At 54.2% G+C, this 12,613-nt stretch overlaps 1 protein-coding gene across 1 annotated transcript; it reads right to left on the reverse strand.

The window, feature by feature from the left end:
• Positions 1-4,760: 4,760 nt before the first annotated feature.
• On the reverse strand, positions 4,761-12,613 carry LOC102371952 (zinc finger protein 773-like). Its single transcript, XM_014527018.2, has 8 exons — positions 12,436-12,613; positions 11,308-11,775; positions 10,973-11,180; positions 10,499-10,564; positions 9,775-10,032; positions 8,813-8,929; positions 7,438-7,622; positions 4,761-6,968 (listed from the first exon to the last, which is right to left on the reverse strand). Exons 2-8 carry the CDS (start codon positions 11,668-11,670, stop codon positions 6,207-6,209), a joined length of 1,959 nt encoding a protein of 652 aa, XP_014382504.1. The 5' UTR covers positions 11,671-11,775; positions 12,436-12,613; the 3' UTR covers positions 4,761-6,206.

The raw sequence follows: 12,613 nt of genomic DNA on the forward strand, positions 1-12,613 counted from the left end.
GCCACACAGTGTGGCTGCTCCTGCTCTGAGACCCCACTGCCTGCTGCTGCCCTGGCTCTGGGCCCCGGACGCACTCACTGCCCCTCCAGGCATTCCCGTTCCACCCCTTCCCCACCCACCCAGCACCCTGCCCTCGCCCCCAGAGCCCTTTGCACCCCCTGAGCTGGCTCTGCTCAGCCTGCAGCTCCATGGCTGGGTCCGAGTCCCTGCTGTGTGCACCTGTTTCTCTGCACAGACAGGTTTCTTGTTCCAAAGGGGAGGCCTGGACCCTGCCAGTGCCTGTCACAAGCTCTGGGACTGTCTTTTGGCAAAAGATCCCCAGGTCCCAGCCACAGGCCCCTTCACCCAGAGGGAAACACACCCCACCAGGCCAGGCTGCCTGTGCCAGCTGGATCTGCAGCCTAGCACACAGTGAGCACCACTCGCAGGCTCCCAGCCTTTCTAAAGGGACCCTACCAGACCCCATGCACCGAGTACCCTGCAGGCCCTGCCCTGGGCAGGAGGGTTTGCAGGGGGTGGCTGGGAGTGCGATGCATGGCTTGTCTGGCCACACCAAGTGATGCAGTGACCCTGTCCCAGCTGCTCCAGGATGTCCCTGAGCCCAAGTGCAGCCCAGCAGCAGGTTTCCACACAGAACTAACCCCCGGACATGTCTCATTTCTTTCAGGCACCACCCTGGCCCCTTCACTGTCCTATTGCCGTGCCAAGGGGCTCATCCTGCTGGGGGTGCTGGCAGTCCTGGTCCCCGGGATCCTGGCCGTGCACATGCTCACCAGGAGGAAGCCGAGACATGCTCACCACGAGGAGTCCACCTCAGGAAGGGGGCCAAGATGAGGGCAGGGGGTTTGCTGGGGGCGCGGGACACACCTCTCTCAAGTCGGTGCTTTTCTCAGCTCCCAAGCGGGGTCCAGGGCTGTTTGGAGTAGGAGTCCTGATTAAAGGGCTTCCCAACCCCATCCCAACACACTGAGCCTCCTGCTTGTCTGGGGCATCCCCTGAGTATGCTCAGGCTCTCCAGGCGTGTGGCTGTGCCCACAGCAGCTGACAGTAGAGGGAGCGCTGACAAGGATGCCACACAATGCAGTGGCGGAGGATTGGTCTGGACCAAGGAGCCGGGAGCTGGGGTCTATTCCAGAGCTGCTGCAGGGCCTAGGGCTGCGCTCCCTGCCTCAGTTTCCTTGTATGCACATGTGAGAGGGCACGGGAGGTGCTTGGTGGGGCTCTGGGAACACCGGCCCATGGCCCAGCTGTGCCACTGACCTCCCTGTGACTGTGGGTCCTCCTGAGTCCCTCTGGGCTTCAGCTCCTTCTGTCCCTAATCTGGCCCGAGCCTGTCATGAGCCTACTGGAGTGGGCAATGGGGTCCCCTCCTCCTCCCTGTCCAGTGCACCCCAGTATTACCTGCCATTGCCACCCTGGGAGCAAGCCTGGGTCTTGTCTGCAAGGGGCCGCATCCAAAGTCCTGGGGTGAAGGCAAAGCACAGGAGCGCAGGGGGAAGCTGCACGGGGGACACAGAGACTGACATCCACTGCCCGGCTCCAGACACTGGGCAGCTGAGCCCGTTCCCCACAGCCCCAGCCGGCCTCCCCGGCCCCGAGTCCTCACAGCTTCCTCTCCATCCTGCTCTCCCTCCTGCCAGGGCCTCCGGGCACTGCCTGCCCCCATGGTGACTGGCGGGGGCTCCATCTTCCCTGTGGTCTCGGGCAAGAGCTGCAGGGATTTCCAGCCCCATGGTCTTACCCCCAGAGCCCACACAAAGACACCCCATAGGGAGCTGTTGACACCTCCGAAGGAGTTGGGGGCTGCGATTCCCCTTTGCCCAGCTCAGGGGCCACACTGTCCTTCCTGCCTGCATGAAGGGCTGCACCAACACATGGACATATATGTGCTGTGCCCTCCCCACAGACACTCTCGTTTCCCAGTCTCAGGCCGTCGCTCCTGGTGCTGCTGGAGGCCCCACTGCATCCCCCCCATGACAGTCAGCACCTCTGTTACTGCTGCATGGAGCAGAGAATTGCTTGTCCTGTGGACGAGTGGCGTGCAGCTGAGGTGAAGGTACCCTGCAAGCTTCCAGCTGCCCTCGATCCAAGCTGCTCACAGCACGTGTTCAGCTGTTGCAGACCACAATGGGCACGGGAGACCACTGGCAGGACATTGTGGGCTTCATTCCTGCCAGGGCTCCTCTCCTTTGCGGTGCTTTCACCTGGACCTGGGCAGGGACCTAGAATGGGGCTGGCTGGAGCAGAATCGGAGCCAAGGATCAGGCACTGAACAGCCCCTGCCTTGTGCTCCGCTCTAGTGTCTCACAACCTGAGCACCCCAGACACTCGCATGGGGAGGAGGGATCCCTCCAGCTCTTCCCTAGTGCTATGACCAAGTGTCCAGATTTATAGGACTCCTTTGCATGTTCTAGCCCCATGTAGTTTGCTGTCTAGCCAGGGAGCTAGACAGCCTCGGGCTGTCAGCCTGGGGCTTCAGACACCCCCAGATCTATGGCAGACATCCCACATGCAAGCCCCAAGCTGGGAGACCTTAGGGTTCAGATGCCCCCGAGTCTCTCGCTTGCCTCACAACAAAAGATGAAGGAACAAGTCAGGAACAATCTGCCATCACCATTAATTGCACAAATGCTCACCCTAGGGCAGACATACATACAGGATGCAGGATACCAGGTTAGTAAATCTTCCGCCATCCAGATCATAGAGAACCCACTCAACTGAGGAAGAACCACGCTTGACCTTAGCCTAAAACAGGCCGGGGTGGAGTGGAAAGGGACTGGAAGAGACCACGGGGGTATTGATTGGCCACCAAAGTAGCAGGTGATTACTTGATAGTTTTCCATTCCAGGGTAGGCAGCTAACAAGGAGTCATGGCATAAAAATAGTACTATGGGCCTACCTAGACATAGGGGCATGTAAACCTTACTCTGACAGAAGAGACCATCCTGGATTTGGGGCAGTGGTCACGTGAAGGTGGCCTGCTCCTCACACGGGACTTCTTCCTGGCTGCGGCAGACAGCAGAGCCATTGGCACGGAGGTGCGAGGATGCTCTGGCCTCAAAATGGGACTAGGTTCCAATGGTCCCTGCACCAGGTTGGAGTCAAATTCCACTTTCTGGGAAACAGCATCCACCTTCCCATTTCTGCATCATCAGAAAGTCTAAGTGGGCCTTCAAGAAAAACACCCACACAGCAAAGTTGCCTTAGGTTGAGTGTTTCGGATATACACAAATATTCTAGTATAATGTCAAGGTAAAGTCTGTCAGCAGGAGGAAACGGGGGAGTCTGCAGAGATGTGCGCATTGGGAGTTTGGACTACAGCTTCCAGAAACCACTGGGGTTGGGGAAGCTGGAAAAAGGAAGAGGGTGCAGGCTGAAGTAAGAGCGAAAGAGTAGTGTGCAGGTGGAACCTGGCCAGCCCCACACAGGAGCGCACAGGGGAGCTGGAGATCTCACAGGCTCAGGCAACCAGGACTGTGGACTGAAGGAACTGCGCACTTGGAAGCAGCTGCAGCTCTGACCACACTTGGGACTAAAAACTTGTTTGGGGAACACTGCTGGAGGTGGCAGGGGGAGAGGGGTGGTAGGGAGTTAAGGCGCTGAGTGTGTTACCACAACGTTGCTGTTCCCTCCCTTTGGCCTGTTGACTTGTGATCCTAACCCCTATGATTTTCTATATACAAGTGGGAACTTCCCCTTGCTTCTTGGGCCAGTTTCTGGGGCTGCGGGTCAGCAATTAGGTTTTTGTGATTTGTAAGAACCTGTACTTTGTGCCATGGCTCTTCAAAATATTGCCACCACTTCCCAAAAGGCACTCTGATGCCTATGAGTTGACAGGTCAGGATCTCAAGATTTCTTTTCTGTTGGGGGGTTTGCAAGAAAAGAAGATGCAGGATTTGATGTGGGACCTGCCATTGTGAGAGCACCACACCTATTCAAGTGCTGGATGCATCTATTTCTACCACAAGCAACAAGGTGGGGTCTGGACAAACTAGCACGGGGCAGAGGTGAAGGCCCATTTCATCCAAAGGCTCACTGGGTTTCCACAGGCCAGTAAAACTGGAGGATTTTACTTAGTAGGGTGGGGAGAGAGCTAGCAATAGTTAACAATTAACCTGGCACAGGCTGCCAGATGTGGAAAGTGCAGCTGGGCTCCAACTGACCAACTCCAACTTCGCCCTGCTCAGCAGCCCTCCAGGTCTCTGGAATCAGAACTAAGGAGAGAGAAATCAAAAGAGAAGACGTACTGGCTTATGCCTCCTGGTGCGAATCCCATCATTCAACAGGAACTGGAGCCTAACATGGTTGTGGCCATGGGTGTAACTGAAGGCCTGACCTCATCACCAGGGTCTCAGTTGGACTTTCCCACATCCCCACTCACTTGCTGAAGATGCTGTGCAGCATCTACTTCTGTAACACACTACTCTCTTCTCCATAAGACTATGTCACAAAAAGCAGTGGGAACTGCATTTGAGAAGCTGGCTCTGAAATCAGGCCTTGTGAAGAGACATCAGGGACCTTAACTGATCTGTACCCGTGCACGCATGAAAAGGGGTGGTTCTGATTTCAGTTCCTTAGACACGCACCCTCACCTACACACCTTGTCCCCAACCTCCGCTGCCCCTTAGCAATTCAGTAAGCAACAGGCGCATTCAAAATGTGTCAAACAAACTCCCATTCCCTCCCTTCTTCCTATGGCCATCTCCGGCAACAAACCGGGCCTCCTGCCAAAGAACTGAGCTCATTCAGAAGTCACAAGGTTATTCTCTTAAACGCTGTAATAAAGGGAAAGTGGGGGGAAATTTATACACTGGGGGGATATCAGCAGAAAGGACAATTATGGAGATCATCTCCTCGCAGGTTCCCCCAGCACCTGGGCTGGCCTCTGCCTGAGATGTTTCCTTTGAACCCCTCCCCATCATCAAACCTTGGGGGCCAGCCTCTGTGTCCTTTGGGTTCTGTGGTGCCCTTGAAGGACCAAACAATGGTTGAACTCTTGCTGCAGTCCACCAGCAGGAAACTACTTGCCACAATGCAGACCCTGGTGGGTGCTGAGCAGGTTCCCAAGACTTTCCTGCACTGCTGGCAGAATTATAGATGCTCCTGGATCTGGATGCATTGGTGTTGGGCCAGTTTGGAGGAGTGGAGGAAGCACTTTGCACGCTCTGAGGACTGATCTGGCTTCTCCCCGTGTAGATATGCTGGTGCACAGCCAGGTTGTAAGATCAGGGGAAGCTTTTCCCACACTCCAAGCACCAATGGGGCCTCTCCCCCAGCCCATGTAGATGGGCCTGCAGTGGAACACTAGGGGGTGCTACTACACTGAAGCACCAACTTCACTGTACCAGGCCCAAAACCATGCTTCAGAAGTCTCCCCTGGGGAGCCTATGTCCAGCCATCCCCCTTCCTGCAGACCTCCCGCAAGCCTGGGTTAACATTGCTACCTTCCAAGCAGTGGTCTACGTTTGGGCTCTATGCAGTCCAGGGTACATAGACCCTGCAGACCTCAGGGGAACTTTGCCCACTGGTAGTATCTGGGTGCTCCTTTTACCTGAAGCATTCAAAAGCAGCCTCTGGTACCGGAGGAAAGTAAAAAGCCAAGCCCACCTTAGGTAGCCGAGCAATGGGAGTTATAAAGACGTGTCTCTCCCCTCAGAGATTCACAGCTAGGCACGCTGTAACAGATAGCTTTGATTGATCAGAGAGGGAGAGAATAGGGGTGGGGGTGGGGTAGAGAACAGAATAAGTTTAAGAGGAAAAAAACCCAAACACCTTGAGCAATCGCTAATAAAATGAGTCATACAAAAATGGGCTTGTGGCCCTTTCAGCACATCTAAAAATCACTTAATCCTAATATACTGGCTAAGTTTCCATATCTACTGACAGTATAATCATCTAGAGGATTTCTCCAGAGGCCCAAGCTTGGCTGAGTCCCCAAAATGACTGCATGTCCTTCCCAAAAATGCCTGCTACAGGACAAAGGAAAACCGAGCTCCCCTTCCCATAGGACTTTTTAAAGCCCAGTCGCCTAGGTGACCAGGTAGAGCTGAAGCAGAAGGGGGCGGAGGTTGGGCTGTCTCAGACCAGGAAGAGAGGAACAGGGGGATTTTTTTCCACAGATCTGGTGGTTGGCCAGCCTACAGGACTGGTTGAAGTTCTTCCCACACAAGCAGCACTGATGTGACTTCTCCTCTTGTGTGGATATGCTAGTGCTCAGCCAGGCAGGAGGATCGGGTGAAGTTCTTCCCACACACAGAACATTGATGTGGCTTTTTCCTTGTGTGGGTAAGTCGGTGTCTGGTCAGGTTGGAGGCTAGGCTGAAGCTCTTCCCACACACAGAGCACTGATGCGGTTTCTCGCCTGTGTGGATACGCTGGTGCTCAGCCAGCTTGGAGGATCGGGTGAAGCTCTTCCCACACACACAGCACTGATGTGGCTTCTCCCCTGTGTGGATACGTTGGTGCTCAGCCAGGTTGGAGGATCTGTTGAAGGTCTTCCCACACTGTGAGCACCGATGTGGCTTCTCCCCTGTGTGGATAAGCTGGTGCCGGGTGAGGTGGGAGGACCAGATGAAGCTCTTCCCACACACAGAGCACTGATGTGGCTTCTCCCCTGTGTGGATACGCTGGTGCTGAGCCAGGTCAGAGGATCGGGTGAACCTCTTCCTACACTCTGACCATCGATGTGGCTTTTCCCCTGTGTGTATGAGCCGGTGTTTGGTCAGGCTGGAGGACAGATTGAAGCTCTTCCCACAATCTAAGCACTGATGCGGCTTCTCCCTTGTGTGCATGCACCAGTGTCTGGCCAGCTTGGAGGTCTTCCTGAAAGTCTTCCTACGCTTGGTGACGTGGCGTGGCTGCTCCCCACTCTGCACACACTGGTGCTGGGACAGGTCTTGCCAGCAGCTGAAGATCTTCTTGCACTCGGTGCAGCGGTGTGTCTTCTTCCGCAGGTAGAACCGCTGGTGCTGAGACAGAGAGAAGAAATAGGTGAAGGTCTTAGGACACTTGACACAGGAGTACTGATGCTTTTCCCTGTGTTCTCATAAGTGGTTGACCAGGTCCAAGGGGCACAAAGAGCTCTTCCCATGTTTGGTGAAGCAATAGGGGAGCTCTCCAGAATAGATCTGGCAGTGAGCAACTATTGTGAAGAGGCAGGTGAAGTGCTCCCCACACTTGGTGCATATGTGGGGCTTCTCCCCAGTGTGCCTTACTTGTGAAGAGCCAGGAGTGCTGGACAGTTAAAGGGTTTCCTGACCTTGAGGCAGGGGTGGGCTCCTGGTTCCATTTGAGGCCCACCCCACTGCATTGGCTTCGATGCAGTGCCTCTTTTCAGGAGCTCTTTAGGTCTCTCAGCAACACAAATTCTTCCCTGCACTCAGGGCTCTTTCTGGGTTCTGCCCCTTCTCCACTCTCACACTCAACTGGAGATTGTACCTGGTTCACTGCTACATTCTCCTTCTGCTTTTTGGGCACCTGCTGACTCTTGTGCCATTGCTCCTTCTCAGGTCTCAGGGAGTCCATCTCACCCAAACTCCCTGGGGAAGTCCGTGGGGGCTCCAGGTTCACAGACCCTTCCGCAGGAGCCTGCTCCTCAGCTGTGCTCAGCAGCCAGGCACCACCTTCACGGAGAAGAAAATCCCAATTAATCCCTACTCTGCCAGCAAAGGGCAAACACTTCTATTCCTTTTGCTGGGACAGGCCTCAGAGCAGGCTTGGACCTGTGTTCCCTCAAGAAATCAATGTTTTACTGCCAAAACCCCAAGTGCTGGGAGGAAGGGAAGGGCTGTACCCTCTGCCAGGCTAATGTTCCCTATTCACAGGAGTTCAGAACCAGACTCAGTATTTCTGGCTCAGCTGACAGCCCCATCCCCTCAGGCCCTGCTAAGAGAAGGACATGTGGGACATGTTCATTAGGACAGTACTTGAATGGCTTCATGCTATAATGACCCAAGGAGGAGGGGAGGTGGTCTTAGAGCTCCGTCTCTCTTTTCTGAAAGGAGCAGAGCTTTGTCTGCTGCAACTAATGAGTTCATGGAGCTTTCCTCCTCTGACAGGCCCCAGGGGAGATTTATGTCAGAGGAGTCTGTACTGGGTCTAAAGCCTTGGCATGAACCTGAACCTGGACTCTGTGCAGAGTCTCAGGCTTTGTGACACTTGGGGCCACGGACACAAAACACGAAGGAGACAATTCTGGTGCAACCTGTGGGGTATTCACTTCCCCACAACCTGAAAGTTCTGTATTGTACTCATGACATGGGGCCATTTCATGCAGGCTGAGACCATGATGAAACAAATCCTGGGTTCCAGATCAACCTGACCAGAAGCCAGGACAGCTTTAGCTTTTCTTGTCCAATAGTAATGGCTACACAGAGCCTCTGCACACCATGCTAATATGGATGTGGGGCTACAAATCCCATCATGACCTGGGAGAGGGTATTAGAGAGGTATGGATACCCTGGACTGGGGAACGAACTCTTACATTGCTACGTGAATATGGAAGTTTAAGATCATGGTGTCCCAGGGGAACCACATCTGGGCTGAAAAATCAAGGCAGCAAACCTGATTGTCCCCTAACATCTATCATCCGAGGGAGAAGAAAGGAATAGTTACGTGTCTCCACATGACTCAATTTCAGGGAGTGGAAACAACACCTGCCGGGACACATTACAGCATAATGTACTGTTTTTGAGGTCAGCGCCCTGGAATGGCAGCACACAGGCCAGGTCTGCAGTTTCCCGGTCCCCTTGGCACTCTGGGCATGGAGCATTTCTAAGAGCAGAGCTGGGTGAAGGGGACAGCTACAACTCACCTGGCAGCAGATCCTCGGACCTTGAGATTTCCCCACCATCCTCATCATCACAGCCCCAGAGCTCCACTTGTCCTTGCTGGATGCTGCAGACTAAGTCAGGTGTAGGACCTTGATACCCTGTTCAGGGTAGCGATTAAAGAGTGTTTGTTACTGGGTACTGGATACACAATAGCCTACCGGGACGTGGGGACTGGACCCAATGAACTCAAGGTTTCTACTAAGGCCTTGATGGAAAAGGGAGAATAAGCATTTAGAATGAAAGAGAAAGCACTGCAAGGAGAAGCCTTCAATAAACGATGATCCTTGTCACCCAGGTTGTGGAGGGATGGCCATAGGAAACAAATCACCAAACGCATATGGTTTAGAAAGGGTATTAAATCGACAGTCACCAGGGACAGGCATGAATATTCACTGATGTGTGATGTACTAGGAGCAGAAGGATAAAACTTTGACTGTTTTCAAGGTACCAAAAAAGAAGAGACATTGGGAAAAACTTTTGGATGCATGGCATTTCTTTTATCAGTGTAATTCCAGAAAGAGGAGTGGAAAGGACCTTATTCTCAGTGAAGATTTAAACCAAGGATTTGTGGCAGGGAAAAGAATCCATGAATAATTCCCCAAGGAAGAGATGTTTGTGTATTTTAAGGCACAATAAATTGGAGATGATATGACCATGCTGAGAAGGGAAAGGGAGATCATATTGCCATGAAACTGTTGAATATGAAAGCACCAGGAGCTATAAGAATGGGACAATTCAAGTGAGAGCAGCTGGATTAAATAAAGAAGGATATATCAGTATGAAATGTGAGAGAGGTCTGATCACTGACAAAGCAGTGGGGAGAAAATGGATTTAAACCACCAGCCAAAAGTCCATGAGGATGAGACTGTTGAAACACAGGGAGATGACTACAAAACTTCAGAGTTTGCATAGCTCCAGGGAGAAGCAACAACCAGAGCCTTACCCAGGGAAACGAGGGTTTGGTATATCTTTAGCATCTGGTCCCGGTAAAGCAGCTTGTCTTCATCTTCCAGCAGCTCCCACTCCTTCTGCGTGAAATACACTGCCACGGCCTCAAACAGCGCCTGGAGCTGTACTTGGCCTGGCTCAGGTGTCAGGGAGCCCCTCTCCTCCAGTCTCCCTGGGGAAGTCCTCTGCAGCTCCAGGGTTATAGGCTCTTCTCCAGGAGGCTTCTGCTCACCTCTCCTTGGGGTCGCAGCACCTGCAGGGTGGGGAAGAGAATGCACGGGGTAGCGCTGGTGCTGCCGGCACAGGGAAACCCCTGCTAGTTTCCTATACTGGTCTGGGACTAAGAAAGATAGAGGGTTCAGTGTGTGGAAGATGGGGGAGAAGGAAGACTCCAAGCCCCACAGCTCTTGCTAATAGACCTCCATGGGCATGAGGCTGGAGACGAGCCCCAGTAACTGTCTCAGCGTGGGGTGGTGATCGCAGAGCCTGCAGGGACATCATTCCCTTGAAAAGAAGCTCCAGGGATGTTAAAGGGAAGGGGGAGGGAAAACGCAAGGTCAGTCTTCTCCAGGGCTCCTGAAATGCTTTCTGGGGCACTGGGAGAACCAGAACTGATGAGCTGTTGGAGCACTGACCCCATCAAAATGTTCTGGCAGAGATTTCTGCACTGGGAGACAGTAGCTCCTGCTGCTGGAAAGGATAAAATCACTGCTCCTTACCTGGTCCAGGGGAAGGGCCTCGTCTTGGGTACCATGGCTCCCAGGTCGCCTCGGTTACAAGGGAATCTGCAGCAGGACAGAGCCCTGGGTTAACTGTACCTGAACCAGCCGGAGGCCACTAGGGAGTCTCATTTCTCCATCACCTGCACCAGCCCCTTATCCGGCGCAGAGGTTTTTGGAACATGAATTACATCACTGATTGTTAGCATGGCAACAAGACAAGGCCCAAACAAGATAACGCCTGTCTCTGCTGGGTGCTGCAGACATGCAGAAAGAAAGATCAGGGCCCCCAGCCTGGGAGCTGCCCACACACACAGATCAGAGCTTGGGCCCAGCCCAACCACATGGTTATGTCTTTAGGAATATTGCAGCCCTGTCACAGGCTGGGGCAGACATTCGAGCTGCTTCCCCTGCATGCAGTCCAGACACTCGGGCATCCAGACTCGCATCTGGGCCTTCCACCTGGTACCTCACCTGGCTCTTGGTGGGGCAGGGGCTCCTCTCTGCGGACATGAGGTGGCCTGTCCCCAGGCCCTGGGGTTTCCCTCTCTCCTGACTCATCCAGAAGCCTTTCCACACAACATGTCTTTGGTTGCTCCGGGCAGGAAGCACCAGGTTCCTGCAGTGCTGCTGTGGACTGCATCTTATCTGAGACTTCCTTGACCTTTACACTCACTGTGACCTGGGGATGAGATAAATATATCACTGGGGAGCTGGAATCCTAGGAGAGATGGGGCTGAGAGGGAACATCCTCCAAGCACATGGAGATGGAGACAGAAGCATCCATGATCAGGGTGAAACATTCTCACCCGGAGCTTCTCATCCTCCTTCTGCTGCAGCTGGTATCCCTCAGCCAGGGCCAAGGCTTCCGCGCAGGTCTCCACACCAGGTCCCCACTCCCAGCTTTGCATCTCCCGAGGCAGGATGGCCAGGAACTGCTCCAGCACCACCAGCTCCAGGATTTGCTCCTTGCTGCGGTGCTGGGGCTCTAGCCAGCGCCGACCAAGCTCCTGCAGGCGGCTGCAAACCTCCCACGGCCCCTTGGCTTTCAGGTAGCGGAGGCTCCGGAAGCGTTTACGCCAGGTCTCTGGGGTGGAGAAGTCATGCCCCAGTGCCAGCTGTAGGGTCTCTGAGGGAATCTCGGTCTCAGAAGGGGGCTGCATGGTCTGCATCACCTCCTGCCCCAGGACCTCCTAGCGTCAGACTGGCTCCTCCTACAGCTGCTGCTTTACTGGCTGTGGTGACAACAACCTTGGGGATATCCCCCTGGTTCCAGCCTGGAAGACACGAGGGACATACATGTGTGTACATGACTGTGTCGGACACATGGGTTCTTTGGTGGGGGCAGTTTGTGTGTCGGATGCTGGGATTCTTGTGGTTGTTTGCAGGTGCGTGGGAGAGATGCTTGGATTCCTGGAGGGGGAATGACAGCTGGCTTGCGTGTCCCAGATGTCTCACGTGTGTGACGGCCTGTCAGACAAATCGGCTCTTGTGGATGTGGGGCAGTGTCATGAGCCAGGGTCCTTGTGCGTGTGAGATGGGTGTGCATGTGTATGTACACACACACACACACACACACAGAGCCAGGAGGCCTGGGATCTGTATGCGTGTGATGGGGGCCAGGGCGTAGCAGGGGAGGGCATACCAGCGTGGGGCAGCATAGGGCTCCAATGGGGCAGGGATCCTGCACCCACCTGGCAGGTGCTTCCCTGGGTGCAGGGCCAGCTGGCGGTAGGCAGGGGACACGCCCACCCCGCCCCCCCAGGGCAGCAGCACGGCCCGGGCTGGCAATCCTGTACCCACAGCCCTTGGACCCCGCTACTGTCTCCCCCAGCCCACCACATCTCCTAGTCCTGAGACTGCCAGTGCCCCTCACTCCTACCCTGCAGTCCCGGCCCGTGGTACCAACTTAAAATTTATTTCTCACTATCTCCTACCTTTTTCTTACTCAACTGTATTTATCAATGGAGAACTGAAGAGTTTTTGTGCAGCATGAAATGAAATGAAGACATTCATAGAATCACAGATCATAGAAATGAGGGTTGAAGGGACCTCAGGGGTCACATCTAGTCCAGCCCCCTGCTCCAAGCAGGACCAGCCCCAACTACATCATCC

Source organism: Alligator sinensis, unplaced genomic scaffold (assembly GCF_000455745.1).
Source record: "Alligator sinensis unplaced genomic scaffold, ASM45574v1 scaffold1161_1, whole genome shotgun sequence".
Lineage (NCBI taxonomy): Eukaryota > Metazoa > Chordata > Crocodylia > Alligatoridae > Alligator > Alligator sinensis.